General features: G+C 32.0%; 2 protein-coding genes and 2 pseudogenes across 4 annotated transcripts; 1 reads left to right on the forward strand and 3 right to left on the reverse strand.

The window, feature by feature from the left end:
* Positions 1-43: 43 nt before the first annotated feature.
* LOC124830596 (organic cation/carnitine transporter 3 pseudogene) lies at positions 44-1,570 on the reverse strand (annotated as a pseudogene).
* A 5,435-nt stretch (positions 1,571-7,005) lies between these two features.
* On the forward strand, positions 7,006-8,823 carry LOC124830597 (organic cation/carnitine transporter 3 pseudogene; annotated as a pseudogene).
* A 659-nt stretch (positions 8,824-9,482) lies between these two features.
* On the reverse strand, positions 9,483-15,710 carry LOC124830595 (tropomyosin). Its single transcript, XM_088110528.1, has 12 exons — positions 14,826-15,710; positions 14,648-14,734; positions 14,319-14,452; positions 13,473-13,531; positions 13,346-13,400; positions 12,197-12,250; positions 11,918-11,957; positions 11,408-11,448; positions 11,234-11,338; positions 10,227-10,274; positions 9,858-9,977; positions 9,483-9,703 (listed from the first exon to the last, which is right to left on the reverse strand). The coding sequence occupies exons 1-12, from the start codon at positions 14,872-14,874 to the stop codon at positions 9,641-9,643; spliced, it is 855 nt and encodes a 284-aa protein (XP_087966654.1). The 5' UTR covers positions 14,875-15,710; the 3' UTR covers positions 9,483-9,640.
* A 196-nt stretch (positions 15,711-15,906) lies between these two features.
* LOC124830586 (eukaryotic translation initiation factor SUI1 family protein) lies at positions 15,907-20,547 on the reverse strand. 3 transcript variants are annotated; one of them, XM_047304349.2, is made up of 8 exons: positions 20,341-20,547; positions 20,150-20,261; positions 19,881-20,071; positions 19,518-19,612; positions 19,008-19,433; positions 18,316-18,424; positions 16,872-17,517; positions 15,907-16,346 (listed from the first exon to the last, which is right to left on the reverse strand). In XM_047304349.2, the coding sequence occupies exons 1-8, from the start codon at positions 20,473-20,475 to the stop codon at positions 16,225-16,227; spliced, it is 1,836 nt and encodes a 611-aa protein (XP_047160305.1). In that variant the 5' UTR covers positions 20,476-20,547; the 3' UTR covers positions 15,907-16,224. The 3 variants fall into 3 exon arrangements, with proteins under 3 accessions (XP_047160305.1, XP_047160307.1, XP_047160308.1); XM_047304351.1 differs by having other exon boundaries at positions 20,150-20,274; positions 20,341-20,481; XM_047304352.1 differs by lacking the exon at positions 20,341-20,547 and having other exon boundaries at positions 19,881-20,086.
* Between the last annotated feature and the right edge of the window lie 2,737 nt (positions 20,548-23,284).

Genomic DNA, 23,284 nt, shown 5'->3' on the forward strand with positions numbered 1-23,284 from the left:
AGAAAGCCTAGGAAAGTTGAGAAAAGCAGAAAGAATTTCCATTTCAGAGTGGGAAGTTTCCTTCTTTGTTCTGCTGTTGATCCATGGTGTCAGAAAGAGGCATTCCTCTTGTCTCTGGCAAACCCAACAACGTCAAAGTGGAGGAGATTATAACCACTCCAAACACGCCATAAGAGAAAACCTTGTTCTTTCTCCCAGCAGATATCAGAAACGGACTGAACATGCACCCAAACATCACAGCCTGTCTCGCAACCGATGCTGCAGTGTTCCTCACGCATGTCGGAAACAGCTCCACCATGAATATCAGAAACACGTTAAAAGCAGTGCATGCACAGAAAAACGATGCCACTGCAAACCCCACCTTAACACCTTCACTTTCTATCACCACACACACTATGCAACATATCCCACTTCCTACTGAGAACACAAGAATCGATAACTTTCTCCCGCAGTTTCCCAAGAAATAGGTCACCACGCAAGACGGTATTTCCATCAACGCATTCAACACAACTGCAAGGTATATGTTGTAGTTCAAGTTTCCCACTGCTAATGGCATCCCAAAGTACACCATTCCAATGCCAAGACCTAACCCCATAACTCCCACCATCCGTTTTGGAGCCCAACTTGTTCTTAACAACACTGCTATCGATGAGTAGAGTTGACAAAATGAAACCCTTTTTTCTTCTGCCGGTGGATTTAAATTTGCAGCGTTTTCATTAACTTCTTTCAGCATTTCCATTGCTTCTTTGACTCGACCTTGCATGAGAAGCCACCTTGGAGACTCGGTGACGAAAAGATAAGCAATGAAAGAGTATGAAATAGCAGGAACAGAAATCCACACGTAAAGATATTTCCATGGAGAATTTCTGTTGGCATAAGCCACACCTGGCAAGAACATGTACCCTGATGTGAAGAAAACAAACTCTATAATCCCCACCGTGAACCTCCACTCGGTGCTCACTTTCTCCGTCAGTAACACCAGGCAACATGTTGAGATGGACGATCGACAGAACCCGATGAGGAATTTCAACGCTGAGTATATCCAAACGTTGGTGGAGAAGATGATGACGATTGAAATTACGGACATTGATAAACATGAGAGAATGATCATGTTCTTTCTTCCGAGAGATGTGTCGGCCATGGTGGCAAGAAGAAAGGAACCGAGAAGGCAACCGAAGAAGAAGGAGGATTGGGGTAAACCTGTGATGAAGCTGCTGGCACATTGAAGGCCAAACTGTGAAATGATTGTCTTGGAAGAGGGTCCATCCCATTCCCATGAAGACTTTTGGAGCTTGCAGATGTCGGAATTTGAGGTGCATGTTGTCGTGTGGTTGGTGCAGTGCCATGTCGGGTAATCGTCAGTGTAGACTCCTATGAATAACTGCTGTGAATCGAAGAACATTGCGACTGAGACGAGGATGCATTGAAGGAACCGTGTCCACCCAAAGTTCCCCAAACCCTTCTCTATCATTTCATCCCATGACACTATCATCTTCTTCTGTTGCTCGGTTGCATCATTAACAGAATCCTCCATTTCAATTCTCTGCTTGCTGCTGCTGCTGCTGCACATTCTTATAGGATGATTTCTTTAGGCAAAAGCACCATTATTTTGATTTTCTTTTTAAATAATTATGGAAATGAACAAATTTTTAAAAAATGATGAAAGGTCAAGATAAAGGTTATTGGGTTTTCCTCTCTAATTTCAAAGTTCTGAGTGATTTTAGAATATTTGAAAGAGCAGCCGTTTGTTGGCTTTTAGAAATGTTTTTGGATGTCTTTTACATGACAAGAAACTAAAGCAAAAATATGTGTTTTTTATTCTTGTATTTTTTTTAAACTTGATTTTGATCATTTAACCTTTTTTATTTTATTTTTAAGAATGTGGAGTTTTTAATTATTAACAGATTTTACTGTCATGAAATTGAATAAGATATACAGAGTGACGACCTTTTTTAAAAATTTAAGAACTAACTTGTCAATTTAAAAGTGCAAAGAACAAGCAAAAGTAAGCATGAATATAAGAAAAACGTATATTTTTCTAAACAAAACTATTTTATCTAAATGTCCTTAAGTCATTTTAAGAAAGCTGATCACATGCTTATCTACGGCTAAGGGTAGAAAGTACAATAAATCTAGACATAAAAAAGTTTTGACTGATAAATAAATAATAAGAAAATTATTCATGTACACTTAAAATATTTATTAACACCTAATATACTCACTTAGAAAGAAAAAAAGTTTTAGGTTTTTATAGTTAACACTATAATATGTGAATAACAAATTTTATAGGATTAAATAGCACTAATGTGAATAACAAATTATTTGCAAATTATTTGCAATTTATAATTTGCAAATTATTTGCAATTTATAGTTGAACTTCAAGGCAAAGACATTGTGTGATGTTTTTTTTTGGTTATGATAGAATAGAATAGAACTTTTGAAGATAAGAAAGTTCAACTTCTTTTGTCTATTTTTATTCTTCATAAAAATCCTTAAAGGATTAAATTTAGAATTGGAAATAATATTAAAATATTAGAGTAAGAACAAAATGAAACAATTGGAGCATTTCATACGTCATGAGATTTAGAATTAAACAATATAAAAATGATTGGAGAAGGTATCATGCTTAATCTAAAAATAATATACTTTAATATATAAAACTTTTATATTAATTTGATATTATTTTTATTATTTTATTTTTTTGAAAAAATATAAAAATTTATTTCTTTATAATCATTTTATCTTTATAGTATTTGTCAAATACATATAAAAGTTTGTTACTTACCATTATTCTTAATTTAAATATAGCAGCAGTCTTCAAGAACATATTTGAAAGGATCTTGATATCTTGAAATCCCATTTTTGTTTTAAACTCACTTAATAACTCTAAATATTATTTTACTAATTTTTTTAATCATTTTAATTACAAATTGAGAATGGTTAAACACAATAATAAAATGCTTTCTCGGCGTGATTGCAAAGTCTTTTATTCAATTTCGATTACCATAGTTGGATTCAGACGTCTGCTATATAATCATGAATAGTTTCTTATTCAAAAATAAAAACGGAATCATACTTAATTTTTAGAATTTGATAGATAGGATATAAAGTTGATTCTTCAATCTTATTAAAAAAACTTAATTCTATTTTAAATTTCATGTGTATTTCTCAATCTGTTGCAAATATTCACTTTTCCAAGTTAAATTTAAATGTAATAATTCTCATTATGATCACTTCTATTAATTCACAGCATAAATATCGTTATTTCCTATTTAAAAATATAATTAAAACATTGAAAATATTATTAACACCTCTAGATTACTTGACAATATTATATAAAAAAAAGTGAACTTCATCTATGGTGATCCATAATTTTGGGTCAATGATCTATGTTAGTTATTTCTTCTTTAATCATTTTCTTCTATACTTTCACTTTTTAAAAGGAAAAAATTAAAACTATCCTTTTTAATTCAAAAAATCCTATATCTCAATTTTTGTGTTTTAATAAAATTTTGAAATTTGTTATAAGATAAATATTAGCTATAATGGTTTAAGAAAGTATTAATTACCGTTAAGATTGTTAAAAAAAGTATTAGCTATCAACGATTTAAAAAATTATAGACACCTAATACTAGATATATATTTTTTACAATTAATTTTGTTTGAATTATCATATTACCTTTAAGAGGAGATTATGAAAGAGTTATTTTTAGACGTTAAAAGATTATTTTCCGTATGAGATAAAAATTAATTATGATGGCTTAAGAACTTATTAATTACCGGTAAGATTGTTAAAAAAAGCATTAATTATCAATGGTTTAGAAAACTATAGAAAGATAATACTAGATATATATTTTTTACAATTAATTTTGTTTGAATTATCATATTACCTTTAAGAGGACTAATTGATAGAAATTCCGTCCAATAAAATGGACGAATTATAAATCTCCAAAATAATAGATAGAAATATCGCAAATAGAGCCATTGCAACACCCATCAAAGGAGTAGTTCCCCACCCCGGGGCTACTTTACCATATTCTGAATTTAAAGGTTTCAATAAATTCCCTACAACAGTTCGTCTTGGACCAGATCTAGAATTATCCTCAACGGTTTGCGTAGCCATAAATACTCTTTTTTATTCATTTAGATCTGTTGACTTTGTATACCATTCCGCTGTAAATATAAGGATCTTATCCTATAGATCGATCTATTGTGATCTGGAAACTTTATAATTAAAATAATGGAAACAGCAACTCTAATTGCCATCTCTATATCTGGTTTACTTGTAAGTTTTACTGGGTATGCCTTATATACTGCCTTTGGGCAACCCTCCCAACAACTAAGAGATCCATTTGAAGAACATGGGGACTAGTTGAAGTAAGACGTTAAAAGATTATTTTCCGTGTGAGATAAAAATTAATTATGATGGTTTAAAAAACATTAATTACGGTAAGATTGTTAAAAAAAGCATTAACTATCAATGGTTTTGAAAACTATGGACACCTAATACTAGATATATATTTCTTACAATTAATTTTGTTTGAATTATCATATTACCTTTAAGAGGAGACTATGAAAGAGCTATTTTTAGACGTTAAAAGATTATTTTTCGTGTGAGATAAAAATTAATTATGATGGTTTAAGAAAGTATTAATTACGGTAAGATTTTAAAAAAAAGCATTAACTATCAATGGTTTAGAAAACTATGGACACCTAATACTCGATATATATTTTTTACAATTAATTTTGTTTGAATTATCATATTACCTTTAAGAGGAGATTATGAAAGAGCTATTTTTAGACGTTAAAAGATTATTTTCCGTGTGAGATAAAAATTAGCTATAATGGTTTAAGAAAGTATTAATTACCGTTAAGATTGTTAAAAAAAGTATTAGCTATCAATGATTTAAAAAATTATAGACACCTAATAGTAGATATATATATTTTTTACAATTAATTTTGTTTGAATTATCATATTACCTTTAAGAGGAGATTATGAAAGAGCTATTTTTAGACGTTAAAAGATTATTTTCCGTGTGAGATAAAAATTAATTATGATGGTTTAAGAAATTATTAATTACCGATAAGATTGTTAGAGAAAACATTAACTATCAATGGTTTAGAAAACTATGGACACCTAACACTAGATATATATTTTTTACAATTAATTTTGTTTGAATTATCATATTACCTTTAAGAGGAGATTATGAAAGAGCTATTTTTAGACGTTAAAAGATTATTTTCCGTGTGAGATAAAAATTAATTATGATGGCTTAAGAAATTATTAATTACCGGTAAGATTGTTAAAAAAAGCATTAACTATCAATTCTTTAGAAAACTATGGACACCTTATACTAGATATATATTTTTTACAATTAATTTTGTCTGAATTATCATATTACCTTTAAGAGGAGATTATGAAAGAGCTATTTTTAGACGTTAAAAGATTATTTTCCGTGTGAGATAAAAATTAGCTATGATTGTTTGAGAAAGTATTAATTACCGTTAAGATTGTTAAAAAAAGCATTAGCTATCAATGATTTAAAAAATTATAGACACCTAATACTAGATATATATTTTTTACAGTTAATTTTGTTTGAATTATCATATTATCTTTAAGAGGAGATTATGAAAGAGCTATTTTTAGACGTTAAAAGATTATTTTTCGTGTGAGATAAAAATTAATTATGATGGTTTAAGAAAGTATTAATTATGATTGTTTAAAAAAGCATATAATAACAATGGTTTAGAAAACTATAAACACCTAATACTATATATATATATATATATATATATATATATATATATATATTCTTTACAATTAATTTTGTTTGAATTATCATATTACTTTAAAGAGGAGATTATGAAAGAGTTATTTTTAGACGTTAAAATATTATTTTCCGTGTGATATAAAAATTAATTATAATGGTTTAGGAAAATATTAATTACTGATAAGATTGTTAGAAAAATCATTAATTATAAATAGTTTAGAAATCTATGGACACCTGATACTATATATCAATGGTTTAGAAAAATATACAACTCCTTAGTTATAAAAACAGGTTGTTATGGGGCACTTTGGGAATAAAGTTGATTCTTCAATCTCATTAAAAAAAACTTAATTCTATTTTAAATTTCATGTGTATTTCTCAATCTGTTGCAAATATTCACGTTTCCAAGTTAAATTTAAATGAATAATTCTTATTATGATCACTTCTATTAATTCACAGCATAGATATCGTTATTTCCTATTTAAAAATATAATAAAATTATTTAAAACATTGAAAATATCATTAACACCTCTAGATTACTTGACAATATTATATAAAAAAAGTGAACTTCATCTATGGTGATCCATAATTTTGGGTCAATGATCTATGTTAGTTATTTCTTCTTTAATCATTTTCTTCTATACTTTCACTTTTTAAAAGGAAAAAATTAAAACTATCCTTTTTAATTCAAAAAATCCTATATCTCAATTTTTGTGTTTTAATAAAATTTTGAAATTTGTTATAAGATATTTCTTTGAATAAATTCCGATATATCTATCGAAAAAAAAAATCCAAAACTACTTTTTAAATGTGAAGTCATAGGATGAAATGTGAAATGGTTAAAGGTGACAGGCTTGTTATCAGTAAAGTAGGTCTTTTTTTTTAATCTTACATAATGGCCAAAATAATTTAAAATTTTGTTTAGTCTAGAATAATAATGTAAGTTTGTTTGTAGTTAAGGTTGACATTAAAGGAAAGAATAATGATATTTTAATAATAATTTTTTAACAATATTTTAATGTTATAATGATATTTTAATAATTTAACGTTATTTATGTGGTATGATTGATTAATGTTAGTATTTATAATTATTATTATTATAAAATAATTTTAGATGAATCGTAAAAAAAAATGTTTTCATACTCTTTGCTCGCTTTGGTCTTCAATAATAATGATACATCGGTTTTTGCGCTTGCTTGGCAAGACATTTTTCTCTGAAGTTACTTATTCTCTAGCCACTTTCTCTTGAGTCAGCGAACTTCTATTGAGAAAGTTGGCCAACTTCTTTGGAGAGTACCCGAACACAACTTCACCTTCACTCATTTCTATATAGCTTCCGCATCCACCATAGCTTGGAGGAATAGCAAGAGAGATGGAGGATTCAGTTCCAGTTTTGACAATCTCTGATTCTGTTGTGCAGGAAAACAATATTCGGTATTCGGAGGAAATGATAGAAAATGGTTTGCGAAGATTTGGGTGGTCGGGGATGATTCAATGCATCCTTGTGTCCATCGCTATGTACTTCGATTCACAGCAATCCTTCATCGCCATCTTCTCTGACGAGTACCCCACTTGGCACTGCACAGACCCCACAACATGCACATCACATTCCGATCTCTGTAAGCTCCCAAAGTCATCATGGGCATGGGATGGACCCTCTTCTAAGACAATCGTATCACAGTTTGGCCTTGAATGCGCCAGCAGCTTCATCACAGGTTTACCCCAATCCTCCTTCTACCTAGGTTGCCTTCTTGGTTCCTTTGTTCTTGCCACCTTGGCTGACACATCTCTCGGAAGAAAGAACCTCCTTGTTCTCTCCTGTTTCTGTATGTCCTTAGCTTCTGCTACCACTGTCTTCTCAACCAATGTTTGGACCTACTCCTGTTTTAAGTTCCTCATTGGCTTTTGGCGTTCTTCCATTGGGACGTGTGTTCTGGTGTTACTGACGGAGAAAGTGAGCACAGAGTGGAGGTTTACTGTGGGTGTTGTTGAATATTTCTGCTTCACTTTGGGGTATATGACCTTGCCTGGAATAGCTTACTTGAACAGAAATTCCTCATGGAAATTTCTTTACGTGTGGACGTCCGTTCCTGCTGTTTGTTATTCTGTAATTGCTTACCTCTTTGTTGCCGAGTCTCCGAGGTGGCTTCTGATGCAAGGTCGAGAGCAAGAAGCCATGGCAATGCTTACAGGAATTTCTGATTCTGCAGTAGAAAATGGCTCTAATCTAACTGCAGGCCTACTAAGAGTTCGTGCTGTTAAACAAAAGTCAATTTTGGAACTGCACTCATCAATAGCAGAGTTGTTTGAGAGAAGTTGGGTTGGCAAACGGGTGGTGGCAATGATGGTGCTTGGTGTTGGGATTGGCATGGTGTATTTTGGCATGCCTTTGGCCGTGGGGAACTTGGGATTCGACATTTACTGGGGTGTTGTGTTCAATGCCTTCATGGAAATACCCTCTTGTGTGGCCACATACTTCTTGGAAAACTGCAGAAGAAAGCCATCGATTCTTGCATTCTCAGTAGCTAGTGGGATATGCTGCATATTGTGTGCAGTGGTTAGCAATGGCATCAAAGTGGCCAAAGTGGGGATATCATTGATTGCATTTTTCTGTGATGTCACTGCTTATAATGTGTTTCTCATTTATGTCATAGAGGTGTTTCCCACGAGTGTACGGAACACCGCGACCTCGTTGGTGAGGCAAGCTGTTGTGTTTGGTAACATATTCAGTCCATTTCTTATATCTGCGGGGAGGAAGAATGAAAATTTCTCTTATGGCGTGTTTGGAGTAGTTATAATGTCATCCTGTTTGACTTTGGTCTGTTTGCCTGAGACCAAAGGAATAGCTCTTTCTGATACCATTGACCAGCAAGAGAAAAAGGACAACATATATGCATAAAATGCTTAAATGGGTCAGCTTATGTTGCTTTTCTAGGTTCAGTGTGTTTGCTGCATTGTTGGGAAAAGTTATGTACGTTTTCTTGTTGAATAAAATATTCTTACGAAGTTTAATTCGGATTAAACTAAACTATTTAAATTTTAAAGGTTCAAACTAAACATAAAAATAAATTAAAGGACTAAAAATAAAATTTAACCAAAAAATATGCAGTTTTGTATGGTTGAAATTAATTAGTTTATGTATTTTTTGGCTGATCTTCAGAATTCCTTCATTTGCTGATACCCCTCCAGAAGTGGATGTTAGGTATCAAACTCAAATCACCTTGGTTAGGAGGGCAATCTCCTTCTTTTTCTAATCTTTGATTGTGCCGATAGTTGATGGTCACTTATTTCTTGGCCTCATATCACCTTTTTTATTAGCAGGTTATCAGTTTGTGCAGTCTTCATGGCATTTACATTTGGCTATTACTCCCCCGTCCACATCATGTGATATTGACTTGGTTCTCTCTAACATTATTTTTCCATCCCGATCTTCTGCCTATCTTTCTTTTAGACTTTAGTGATGTCGATTGGGCGGGTTGTCTTGTCTCAGTACAAGTTGCTCCATTATTGGTGCATGTTTCCTGTACATGCTGATATCGTGTCAAAACACAAGAAGCAGTATCATGCCTCCAAAATCCATCTCCTACAGTGAATCTGAATATTAAGTGATTGCTTCTGCATGCACTGTGATTACTCAGCCTTGTCTATTGAATTTGTTTCCCTCAAACATTCTTTTTAGATTGAATGACTGTAAACCCTAGTACAACAGCCTAGAAATCAATCAAAAGTTTTGCATATTAATATATCAAGGAAAATACAATCATAAACCATTCAGTCAATTTCTTTTCCAAAATGATGTACAGTCGTATCAAGATCAACGTGAGCAACTAAATTCACAGCCTCCTCAAGTTTCATGTTCTCTTAAAATATTACTTATTTAAAGCGACGTTGTATTCCTCTCCACAAGCACATTTTACCACGTGACGAATCTCCTGTAAAATCAGAGGCGCATCTCCATGAGTGCAAGGGAAATTAAGATAATGGTATTGGATATTGTCACTGGATTATTCTATTTGAAGTCATGATTCTTCCAGATGACTATTTAAGTACCTCGTAAACAATTTATGTGGATTAAACTTATCTTACCTTAAGTTTCTCAACTTGATTCTCTAGAGATTGCAAGTATTCAGTTTCTCCAGCTTTGTCTGACAAAAGAGCTTTATATTCCTCTTCAAGAGCAGTTAAACCTGCTGCTTTCAGCTCCGGCTAGCGTAGCTCGTTCATTAGAATTAAATAAAATAATTTACAAAATCGTTGATAATAAGCCACAAATTTATTACCTGTCTCAATAAGAGAAGAAAAGAAAACAGCTTACCAATCAAAGATCTTATATAAATGAATGTATTGGGAAAAACTTATAAATAAAATGGAAATCATTTTTCACTTGACCATCCTAGGAGTGGAAATTATGATAATCACACATTTGTCAATAATTCTTGCACAATAACAACAGACCTTAAACTCATTTTCTCTGCACTTCACATCCTCGATAGCCAGTTTTATCTGAAGACAAAAAAGACATAATAGTAAGAAGCAAATAAAGTATACAGAAAATGTGAGCATAATACCATATTAAAAGTCAAAATCTTCCTATTCTTATTTTCTTGAAAGAACTAAAGGTTGGAAAAGAAATCCTAGAATATCTTTAGACCCCTAATTACGCTTCAGGGTCATTTTTTGCATCCCTATGTTTGTAAAAATCAATCAACGACTATTTTAACAAACTTATCAAGGGGAAAATGGCTGCAACTAATTAACTTTGTTAAAACTTGAAAAATGGTAATTTTGGGAAAATAACTTTTGCTAACTAGAAAAAGAATATCAATTCAGTTAAGGAGAACTTGATCCATGATTAGATGAAACACCATTTAAATAGAATGAACCACAATTTTCATGTAGAAGGCAGTTATAAACCGGAGAAATAAAGACTAAATTGAAGAAATTTTTTTGGTTTGCAACTCTCAATATTTTAATTGAAGAGTATGTAGGAAACAGTGCCCTTGCCTATCCATTTGTATAAACGAGATCAATTTTCCAAAAATTCAGCAGATCAAACTTCGAAGACACTGAATCATTTTAAATTAGAATATTATAAATTAGAATATTAGCGTATGCTTAAAACGCCAGGGTTCAACCTTAATCACGGTAAATGGGATGTTCCATGTACATATTCAGTCATGTATTATTATAAAAAATATGGCTGGAATGGAAAAAGTGTAGAAGCTGTAGAAAACGGAATGGAAAAAGGAAAGAGAAAGAAGGAAGGTTATTCTGGAACGTATTTTCAAAAATTGGGAGGGACCAGGAGAATTTAAATCTTATTGAAATTATTTGTTTAATTTAAAATTGAATTTTAGTTTCTAAAATGAATTAAATATTCTGCACTCAGCAAAAACAAATTTAACAACCGAAAGCTTGAGTAATTTATACTTCACAGCCTAAATCGGATGCAGATAACTAACCTTGGTGTTCTCGGTAAGAACCTTGGCTTTCAGAGTAAGAATCTCCTCAAGCCGTGCTTTAGCAGAATCCAATTCATTGATTAAATTGGTCCTTGCAACACTCCCCTGTCAAACAAAGATAAATTAGCAGATTCCAACTCCATGTAGTAAATATTAATGAAAGAAGTGGTCTACCAAGTTATCCACCAAAAGGTTACAAGTCGCACCAGTCTTTCCTGCAAATTATGAAACGAAAGCTTGGACATCAAATTTAGTTTTAAAAAATGGATTGTAAAATGCCCGTTATTTTAATAACAAAAAAATAATAATAATAAACATCCGATTCAATGTTCAGCCTTGACAAAACCAAGGTATCCCGATCATTATTGATTTAGTATAAGTAGGTATTCATGGGGTGGTTTGAGTTTAAGCTTAAACTGCTGAACAAAATTCAACTGGTTCTCAATTTGAGAAATTAAACCAAGCCATGCTATCTTAGAACCAGTCCAACAATGTGATAGACAGTCATAACTCTAATGCATCTTAAAGTACAAGAACATTGGTTTGATCATGTGTTGCTATTAAATTTGTGTCGAGTTATCTGAACATGTTTATCTCCTTTTCTCCTGAAAGTTTTGGTGGAGTTTAAGAGTCCTTTTTCGTTAAAAGTTGTGTCAAACACCACACTAAAGTATAGATCCATGCCTTCAGCTTTACTTATTTCCCCCACAACCTTTCCGGTGGCCTGTATAAACTCAAAAAGAAAGTGACAAGACATCAGAAAATTATATAGATCAAATAATTAAATCAATAAAACCTAAGAATGGGATGAAGTTTTCTTTGCTTTATTCTTCCTTTCAGTCAATAATTTATAAAACAAAATCATACCATATGCCAAGGCATATGTTTTCACAGGAACTTTTGGACATATACGAGTAGTCCTGATAAATTTATAGTTATTTGTAAGAATAAAAAAGGGCATACCAAGTCATGCTTTTGCAGTTCCCTGCTAATCTTCCGGGTACTACTGACCCATTCCTGTCAGATACTTCTTTTCAGTACAAAGTTGCAACTAACTGAATGAAAGAACTAGCATGAAAATGAAACCATGGCTGATAACAGGATAGAATAATGGGACAAGTATCCTGGAAAATAGATTTACTCAGTGAATAAAAAGTAATCCCTCCGGATTTGAACATAAGAAAATATCAACTAATATCAAGGGACTCAATATTTTTGAAAATTAAATCTGAATTAAATAAACGATATTTATGGGAAGATTTCATTAGGAAAAGTGCTAACCAGCAATAATTAAAGAATTAAAAGTGAAAAATTTTCTACTGAAATTATAGCGGTGCACTCTTGTGATTTCCAATGCAGCTCAACATAATATTTAGTAAACTTCTTATTTATTGATTCCTTACAGAACTTGTTAGCCGGATCATTTTATTGATTGATCTATTCACATTTTTATCCACCATTGTGGAGACGAGAGACATTTCTTTGGAACTGATGATAAAGACTCTTCACCCGACCTCTCTCTTACTAATGCAATAGCTAAGAACGGCGGTAATTTGAATAAAAAAGGGTGCAGTAGTGGTAGTGTCATTGAGGTCAAAAGGGAAGAGTTTCTTAATGGCACGACTCATTCCTTATGTCATGACTTCTTTATTGTATAACTTCCGTCCATTTTCCCTTCGAGTAGTGCTAAGATCAGTGTGTTGGGCATATTGGGTTTGGGATGTCGGCCATTTTGCTCACAATATGGAAATTAAGGGGTTGGACGTGTTGGGCTTTGAGGTGTGGGTGCATCGTGGACCACATATAAAGGTGGTTTGGTGATCTATGATAGAATTCATTCATGTGTGAGAGAGAGATAGAGAGACAGAGGGAGAGAGATTGATGGCACTAAATATTTATAGACTAACTGTTCACGAGAGTAATTGAGTTAAAAACAGGAAACCGTTCTTCCACGCAGAACGCTTATATGTATTTCAAATGGAATTATTTCCCAAACATAATAACCCCTTTGATGCCAACATTGTTGCTAATTGTTCAATTGCTTTCATGCATTGAGCCTACCCCCCAAAGGTCACCGAGAAATAACAAAGAATAATAATAATGAAAGTCAACCTGTTGCTTCTGTAATTTGGCATTCATGTCCTCTGCAACCTTGCTATAGTATGCTCTGAAAGGTTAAAAAAATTTAGATGACTATGCATCGAATGTGTAAGATTACTCCCTAAGTATCTTCAGTTACCTCTTCTCTGAGAGTTTGGAAGATAACCCAACTCTCTCTTGCTGAATAAGCTCCAAAGTCTGTTGGTAGAGAGTCAAGGATAAGAATACCATGAACACAGCTCAAGACTTTACCAAAACAAGAAATAAGGCCCAAATTCTACGTAACCAATCCTAAGAAAAGACTTACTAAAAAAGACAACTTTGAAGCTAAAGTTAATTCTACTTTATTGTTGCAAGTATATATAGCTATCACATTTGAGTTTTGCTTTTTTGAACTCAAGAGATTTTATAACGGGTGAAATGGTAGGTCAAACAAAATTGAAAATTGACTAAGATATGCTTTGAATGGCCCAAATATCATCTTAAAAAATGAATTTTAACTCAACTTTAAAATAAATCTACTTATGTATTATGTTCAGCCTAATACATTTAGGCCAAGATGGGTTCGATACATCTCGGCCATGATGATTGGTAAGTCTGAGATATAGGACTGGATCCATCTCGGTCATACCTTGCGGGACAAATCGGTTCCAAGAACAACTTATATTATATAATTTAATCATATTTATAATTGATGAAGGATCTCCGATACGGTAAATTAGCTAATACATAAACAAACTTTCATTTAGAAAAGAAACTTGATTCATTTTACTTTATTGACTTTTTTCCTACCATAAATGCATACTTAGAAACTATGACATTAACAACGAACATATCACGCTCTACACTGTAGTGGGAAAAGGTAGCTCAACTATAAATAAATAAAAACTGTTCCAACACGTTCACAGTTAAGCCGCAGAGGTCAGTTTTAAAATGATAAAATCCTGATGCCAAAACTTATATTATGGAACCAATTGAATTAGACCTGGGAGAGTTTGATTGTGTCAAACTCCAAAGAGGCAATCCTTTTCTGTTTTTCCAATATCTTCGAGCATATCTCGCCCTTTGCGGCCCTCATCTTCTCAGTGTCTTCCTTGAGTTGCGTAATTCCCGATTTTGCTGCACAGTTACAGAGCATAGCTACTTCAGCTCACATTATGCATGAATTTTACATTTTCCTCTTGTTACAAACTTATATTATAAATATGATAAATTATATCAATGATGATTAATCACTTCATAGAAAACTAAACTCTAAATAAAATAATAGTAACATCATGAACGCTCCACAGGCAATTGAAGGAAAGTGGTGACCTGATTCAATGTCGCTTTCCAAAGTGCGTACGTTTGTCAGTTGCATTTCTTCTTCGACGGAAATCTTCGCCGCTTCATCCTCCACATCTAATTCAATTTCAGTTTCCATTTTCAGTTCGATTAAAATAAATAAATAAATGAATGAAGTAACATTGAATGAATTCCGATTCGCAGGTACCATTCATTTGAGAGCGGAGAGTTTTCATGTACTGCAAGTACTCCTCCATCTTCTTCCACAATCGGAGAAACGAGTTTCGCGGTGATTCAAAAACCGTTATACGATGTAAGCGTTTCTGGATTTGGAGGGAAAGGGTATCTATATGTATTTTTTAAAATTAAAGGATGTTTCTGGATTCGCGAGAACGACTCACAAGGTATTCGTATTTTTTAAAATTTAATAAAATAATAGAAGTTATTATTAAATATTATAATTAAAAACCATAAAAAAAACAAAATTTGTAAAATATATTTAATTTATCTTTTCTGTTTGTTTCATGTATGAAATATTAAAAAATACAATTATTATAAGAAAGTTGACTATATATATATAGAAAATAATTATACTCAAAGACCAATTAAAAAAATAGAAAAAAAATCACTATGCATTTTATAAATTAACAATTTATCATATCTATATGTATAATCATGTGAAATTAAGCCTCGAATTAAAGATGGTAGTTAGAGATATTCAAAAGTAACAATCATAAAATTCGAACCTCACTTTTATAATTTAATATGAGGGATTTTATCTTTTTCAACTTATCGGGCTTCATAAAGAAACCAAACATAATAATAGACAAACGTGCCATATGTTGGGTTATTTCCAAACTAGAGTTTTGATGTTAGTACTTTTCCGTGTGAAAGAAATTAAAGGAAAAGAAAAGTTGCATTTTGTTAGAAAGACATTAGTTTATAGTTATTCTTTATTTTTATTTTTTTTCATTTCTATAAAACTTAAGTCATTGTTTTAAAACTACATTTAATGTAAAAAATAATTTAAGTAATGTAATTATGAAAACAAAAGAGAAAAACATGTAAAATTAATAATAGATCAAAATTACAAATTTCTAAAATTATAAAAAGACTACATTGAAGATAAAAAAAATCAAAATCACCTTATTTTAGCCTCAAACTTTACAAACATCATTTATTTTAAACTTTATTGAGTTGAAAAACCTGTGAGACTAAAAAGTAATGATGTTTTAGAAAATTAGAGACTAAAGTGAAGGTTTTATAAAGTTAAGAGTATAGTACCAATCTCAAAGACCACAGGGAGAGTTCAGTCTATAGCTTACAGATCGAAGAGTGAAAACAATGTGAATGTTGGCTCGACTGATCAAGTTCGTTGATCTGAATGGTGGCATCCTCCATTCAGAGTTTCACAATAAACTTGAAAACAGCAATTTTTTGAATCGGAAAGAACATTTGTGTTTTGTCCATTTCTATTCTTTGCTCGCTCCATTTATACTAATCTCAATCAACCCAATAAACCAGGGTGCGAAACATACAGAACATACATCTACAGGCATCCAAGTAAAGTACTCCCAGCAGCGTTAAATAAAAGCATCGTAGGTAGCTCATCTCTTGGTTTTATCAAGAACTTCAATGTATCTCTTTGGAACTCCATATTGTTCAATCAAATGCCTAGCTAAGTCATCGATAACTCCTCCTTGAACCAAAACTTCATGCCCTTTTTTACCTAAAAGCAAACAAATGCCTTAGAATTTCAGATACACAATGTAATAAACTACAGTCATAGTTCACAAGGCAGAACCATGGATGTTGCAAGAGTGAGACTCTGACCATATTCCCCATGCCAATTCAAATTTCAAACCAAAAATTTGATTAAAGAAACATGGAAACATATACACTCGCAGTCAATTCACCCAGTAGTTACTTTGCTTACGCAAAGGATGCAAGATTTTGAAGTGCAAATAATCTCAAGATTTTGATACCTTATCCTTTCCACCTAAGAGACCACAAACGTAGTTTTATAATCTCAGGTTTCGTCAGCATTCCATCAACTATAGAAGATAAAACCAAAGTATATATTCTATATGAATGCAGATATATTAATCAGACAACACAATATGAGATTGGATATAAATAAAGGAAAGCAACATTTAGTAATACAGACACTCATGCTCATAAATCCCATATTTCTTGATGATAATGAAGCACAAACCAAAATAAAACTTGTAATTTTAATGCAACCAATAAGTACCTGGCAGTTCTGCGACAGAGGTACTGCATGCAAACTTCTTCTGCAGTTCTGACGCCAATGCTTCAGCATCTATAAGAAAACTTTCCATACCCGAGAGTTTGGTTACCTTCTTGTTGCCTTGCCGTCGTTCTGTCAATAACTGAATCGTTTTAAGTGCACCTTTACGAACTACAGATTCATTCCCTCTGGTTACAACATGGTGAGGCTGCATACGGCTCACAAATGTTGATCCTAAATCCTTCTTGTGAATTTCTGTAGGATAAGTTGTTCCTTTTTTAATAGCCCCCTTGTACAGTGAATCACATAACAGTGCATCAAGAATCACAATGGATTTATTTGTTGGTTTAACAAGATTTTCTTTTTCAACATATGTGAAGACAATATCGGTAGCTTCAGAAGCACTAAAAAGTTTCCCTGGGTCAGCTCCTACAGCTGAAAATATGGCATTAACATGTACACTTGGCTTGTAGATTTCGGCCACTTCAAGAGTTTTGGACGTACGAACTTCATTAGCAGACTGAACACTAGGCTGCTCACTTTTCTCAACTCGTATTTTTTCAGGCTTAAAGGATGAATAATCGGCATGCTTTCGGTTTACTGTAAACAGTATGACTTCCTTTTTGTGTTTATCTTCTTTCACTGATATCTGTACAAAATGTGCATGCATGTGAAGAAAGAATCCAGAAACAGCATTGCAGAATATATCAATGAAGAAACAGCACAAGACAAATTATTAAAAGGAAAAATGCATTAAAAATTGAAAATGTCATTTGATCATGATGTATTACATAAAATAGACATGTAACTAGCTCTGCCTAAGAAACATCCTGATATAGAATCATTGCTTGAGTTTATTCTAGCAGCTATATCAATGATCCCTTCTAAAAGCAATCCATTCACCAAACACTTCAAAAAGGCCAGCAAGTTACAACCCACAAGAAAATTATGAATTTCAAATCCCCGGGTCTTTTCTCAAGGTAATGAATTTTTAAATACTGATTCTTATATAAACATCTAATTAATCTTTTGCACATGGAACTAACGGTACTCTGGTCCCAATCTCCTATCACCATGAGTCTTATCTCCATTCCAATCCTTCATGAAACGAAATCTAAAGCATAAAAATGTTGTCCAACCTTTATTTCCCATAGTTCCTTGACCTACATATCTAAAATGCTAAGAGGCTACACATCTAACGTGCTAAGGAGGCTACATATCTAACGTGCTAAGGAGGCCACAAAGTGTCAGAATGCTTCATTTATAGGTGTATCCTCACAGAACAGAACATTAGGGAAATGTATTCTGGCAGGAACCTATTTTAACATATTATAGATTCTAATATTATGATTCAAATAACAATTTAAATACTTTCCTGTAAATATCAGCAAGTTTCTACTAGTATTCTACAAATCCAAGTAAAAAAAAAAAGCAGTAGATGACAAACCAAGCCGGAGGTGGATTTTGATTGTAACCACTTAGATAACTTTTTGTAGGAAGATTTCTTGATATCCAAAGTAATTCCTGAAGGTCTACATGGTAATACATGGTTCGACCTGCAACGCCCAAAAACAAATAATTATTAGATCACTAAGGTAAGGCTGACTTCTCGATTCAATACACACTAGAAATGTATGTTTAATATGAACTGAAATAAATTTAAGACAAAAAAAATGTTCAATATTAATGGCAGTGCACTTGAATAATCACCTAATATTTTCGGCGAACCTCGGATGACAATAACTTGCTTGAATGAAAAGTTAGTTCTTTCGAGTCAATTGAAAAAATTTATTTTTCAAACACCGACATTTTCAACCTTTAGCTGAAATCTTTTCAAACAGGAATTTGGAACTTAATTTTTCAACACTTCTGTCCAGAGCTAATTTTTCAAGTTTAACTTAAATGTCCCCTGCTCAGTATAAAAATCGAGATCTTGAAAAATCACTACCAAAGTTCTAATGATGTAAAGTGTACTCCACATAGATCATATTTTGGTGCCAGTGTTGTTACTGAGCGAACTATCTTTTTATAAACCACAACGAATTGTCAACTAAAATTCCTTGTTTACAAGATTTTTTGGCCAATCTATTTCAAATGGTTCAACTTTGTAAACCAAGAGGCAAAGAGAGAAAAACTCACCATAGAGTGCTTCCAGGCAATGGAAGGTCTTTGTCCTTCACTGTTGTGTGCAAAGCTTGAAGAAGGCACTTATCTAACAGGGAATCTATATCTGCAGTTGATAGAGTCTGTTGGTCGTTAGGGTCATTACCAGACGCAGTATCCGGTAACTTCAAATCGGCCATGCCTTCAGTTACTCCAGTTGCAGCATCATTTTCACCATCATCCGGTGATATCAATCCAGAGGCGGAATCATGTTGTAACTCATTCACATCCAGAGATTCCACCACTTCGTCACTTTTTTGGTTGTTCTGTTGATCAGTTGATGTCTCACCAGTAACATCAGTCGAATCGGAATCACAAGAAGCTTGTAACGAAGAAGGATCCTCAAACACAACATCTTCGAAAAAACCTGCATTAGGCACATAACAGCCTTCGGGAGATTCCCTGAAAATCCAGTGAACGAGATTGATTCAGTTTAATAGTTGAACTGAACAAAAAGCTCACCAGGCTCTCTCTAGCTATACTTGCCAAAGCAAATCACGATAGTAATGAGTTATTCTTAGCGCCTTTCCACGCAATCCAGCTTTCAATGCTTCATCGCTGCTCATGGTGGTACTCCCAACCTTCAGGAGAATAAACGAAGGTTAAGTTTACACGTAAACCTATAAAATGCTGATGACAGAAACAAATACAGTACAGGAAATAGTATATAGTATATAGTATATGAACCAACAATGTAAAGGTTCCGTGTCATCCACACAGAAAACATGTTCAAATAACAACCTTAAAAGCCAGCATGATTGGTTTGTGATTAGTTGAAAGTATAAAAAAGAAATGAGTGCAAGGAAATTAAACTCAAGCCACTGCAATGAAGCAATGCATGTTACATACTGCAATAGGAGCAGGATTTCCGGGTACTTTGACGGCCCAAGGCTCCCCTGCTCGAAACGAAGGAAGACCTTCGGGAGGCACCGTTATACCTGGGAACATCAAGTCTGCGCCTCCGATAACAAACCGGGACACCTCACCACCCTTGAGCACGAACGCAGGCAGCAGCTCAGGGACAATCCACAGTGCATAAACTGCGCCAAATCATTCTGAATGTAGTTTCAATTTATCATTCGAATTCGCAATTCTGAGAAAAGGTAACGAAAGAAAACCTGTTGGAAAAATGTCAGAGCCGCGACCATCAACGTCGAAGAACATCGGAAAGCCTCCCTCCACAGCATACACATGAACACGGTTTTGAAACTTGGCCACTGCAATCTCTGCCTGCTCAATCACTCTGTTAATTACTGGTGTGTGTTAAACGAAATCATCGAAATGAGAAGAAGCGAACAATTTGATTTACCTTGGGAGGAAGCAAGGCGTCTAAGTCGGAATCAGAAACCCTCTGGAATTTGTCCTTAATGCTTCGTCTGAGCTTCTTTCTGTCCGCACCAGAGAGCCTCTGGTGAGATTTCGCCTCCACCGCCTTCTTGAACATTCTCTACTTCTCTCGCACTCCCTCGCTTCGCTTCTTTGCACCAAACACAACCCACTCTCAGTTTTCCTTCCTTCTTTTATTCTCTAAATAAATAAATAAATAACCTCCGTAACCTAGCTAACCTTTTCTCACCGATTTTCTTTCTTTACAAAATCTTATATAATTTCTTATGATTAATTAATAATTTACTTTCTACATTTAAACTTTTAACTTATTTTATTTTTAGAGTTAAATATGTTTTTAACTTACGAAATTGAGTTATTCACATTAGAAAAAGCTCAAGCAAATTGACTTTCTTATATTGTAACACAACTTGTTAAATTTCAAGAATGATAATATAATAAGCTTGTAATTATAAAAGAATGATAATATAAATTTCAAGAATGAAAATATATAAACACAAAAGAAGTTCAAAATAATTACAAAAGAAGTTCAAAATACAATGTTAGCTTATGTATATATTCTTACCTGCTAAATTATTAAAATATGGTTTTAAGTCTAATTCAGTTTTATAAAATTTGATGATTTAATAATGGTTCAATAATAAATGAAATGATATATTAAATAGGTTTAATCCTTTTCGACATCCCTATTTATGTAAGAATGTCTCAATTGGCTCCTCGTTTTTTAAAGTGTATCAAAATGGTCCCTAATTTTGAAAATTGATATCAATTGAGTCCTTTCCGTTAAGTTGGCTGGACGGCGTTAAAAAAATTGATGAGTGGATGCTGAGATGATGAACGAACGCTCGTCCACCAGCGAACGAACGCTCGTCCACCAGAAAATGAACGCTCGTCGACCTCTTACTGCTGGACGACCGTTCGTTCCACACTGGACGACCGTTCGTTCGGTGGTCGACGAGCGTTCGTTCGTGGACGAGCGTTCGTTCGTCATCTTAGCATCCACTTATCAATTTTTTTAACGCCGTCCAGCCAACTTAACGGAAAGGACTCAATTGATATCAATTTTCAAAATTAAGGACCATTTTGATACACTTTAGAAAATTATTTGTACATAAATAGGGATGTCGAAAAGGATTAAACCTATTAAATAAATACAAATCTTCGAATAAACTCTAATTCATAATTTTAAAAAATTAACTTTAAATTTAATTTAATTATACAAAATTGATTTATAAAATAAGATTTATATTTATATATAAATATTCAAAATTGATTTATTTTTAATTGATATAAAATTTCTAACACAAACAAGATAAATTATTAAAAATATTTTTTTAATATAAAAAAATTGATTACTAATTATTAGTAAACAATCCAAATTTATTACATAGATCACACGTTAATTTATATATTAAAAGATATTTAACAAACGAAATATCACTTTTTTTCAGAAGAAAACGTATATTAAGTATGTATTACTAAATAATAACATAATAATTAATATAAATTTTGACTTCACCATTCATCTCACACATTAGTACATGTTAATAGATTTAAGATTTTTTTTCCCAATATTTCTTGATTCTTAATATATGACTTAAATAGTTAACAAAACAATGATATCTCTATTAAAAAATAAATATTAAAAGTGTTATATTTGTAAGACTTCAATTTTATATAAATTTCATCAATCTCAACATATACTACTGTTATAATATAATTTATTTAAATAAAATTACAATCAAGTCAATTATAAGAAGCAATTTTATATTTATCAACTCATATATAGTTAATTAGACAAACTGACCAAAAAAAAAGAAATAATTTGAGTAAAATACGTTCATTTTAGTGAAAAATGGACACATTCAAAATTTGAATTACTAAATTGAATTACAGTGCAATATTTGCTTAAAAGAAAACTCTTCTGAACAAAATGTGACAAAAAAAAAACAAGATTATTTTCCAACTCTATTTTGAATTAGTTAAAATAAGATCCATAGTTAATTACAAGCTTTTGTTCTATTTTTGTTTAAGTAAAAATATTAAAAAATCAAACTCATACGGTGAATTAAATACTTTTATAAAATAAATTATGTTTTATTACAACATAACGTGAATTATGAAAATAAAATTAATATTTAATTTCAATACATATTATTTTATAAATCAATATATTCACAAATATAATAATTTAATTTTATAAAATTAAAAGTTATAAATCAAGCTCGTATAACAAAAAAAACCGACGTAAAAACATTGTCCTAAAATCGTTATGACAATGTATGTTATTGCAATTTACAATAACTGATAACTTTATTCATCTTCATCTATATCTTCTTTATTTTTTTATTTTTCATTTTCTACATGTCATTTCATCTTTATATAAAAAAACACAAAATTATAATTGTTGAAAATAAATATACCATTGAATTCACATCAAAAGAAGAAAGTATAACTAAATAACTTGCATATTAATTTTGTCATAATTGTGAAATCCTAAAACCATTACGCTTTGAATTAAATTAAAAAACCTAATTATACTAGTCTAATTAATAAAAAATCTATATCGAATATGATTAATAAAAATTAATTAAATAAGTATTAAATCAAAATTCTCGAAAGAATAAAACAACTTGAAATTGAATGTGAAACTGTGCAATACTTTAAAAAAAGTGTTTTGAGTTATCATCTCCGAATAAGGAAACAGAAAATAATTACCGTGAAATCAAATATAAGTTATCTTTATTTAATTTTGATTTGATTAATACGTGAGGAGATTGGATATCTTGACTAATTCTTTAAATATCTAACAAAATTGTTAATGTAGTTGAATGTGATAAATATTTAGTTTACAATCTGAATGTATTTTTTTATCAAAATTATTTTTTAAAAATTAGCTGAAAGAA

The sequence above is a fragment of the Vigna umbellata genome, chromosome 3, assembly GCF_029865625.1.
Source record: "Vigna umbellata cultivar VRB3 chromosome 3, Vumbellata_1.0, whole genome shotgun sequence".
Classification (NCBI taxonomy): domain Eukaryota; kingdom Viridiplantae; phylum Streptophyta; class Magnoliopsida; order Fabales; family Fabaceae; genus Vigna; species Vigna umbellata.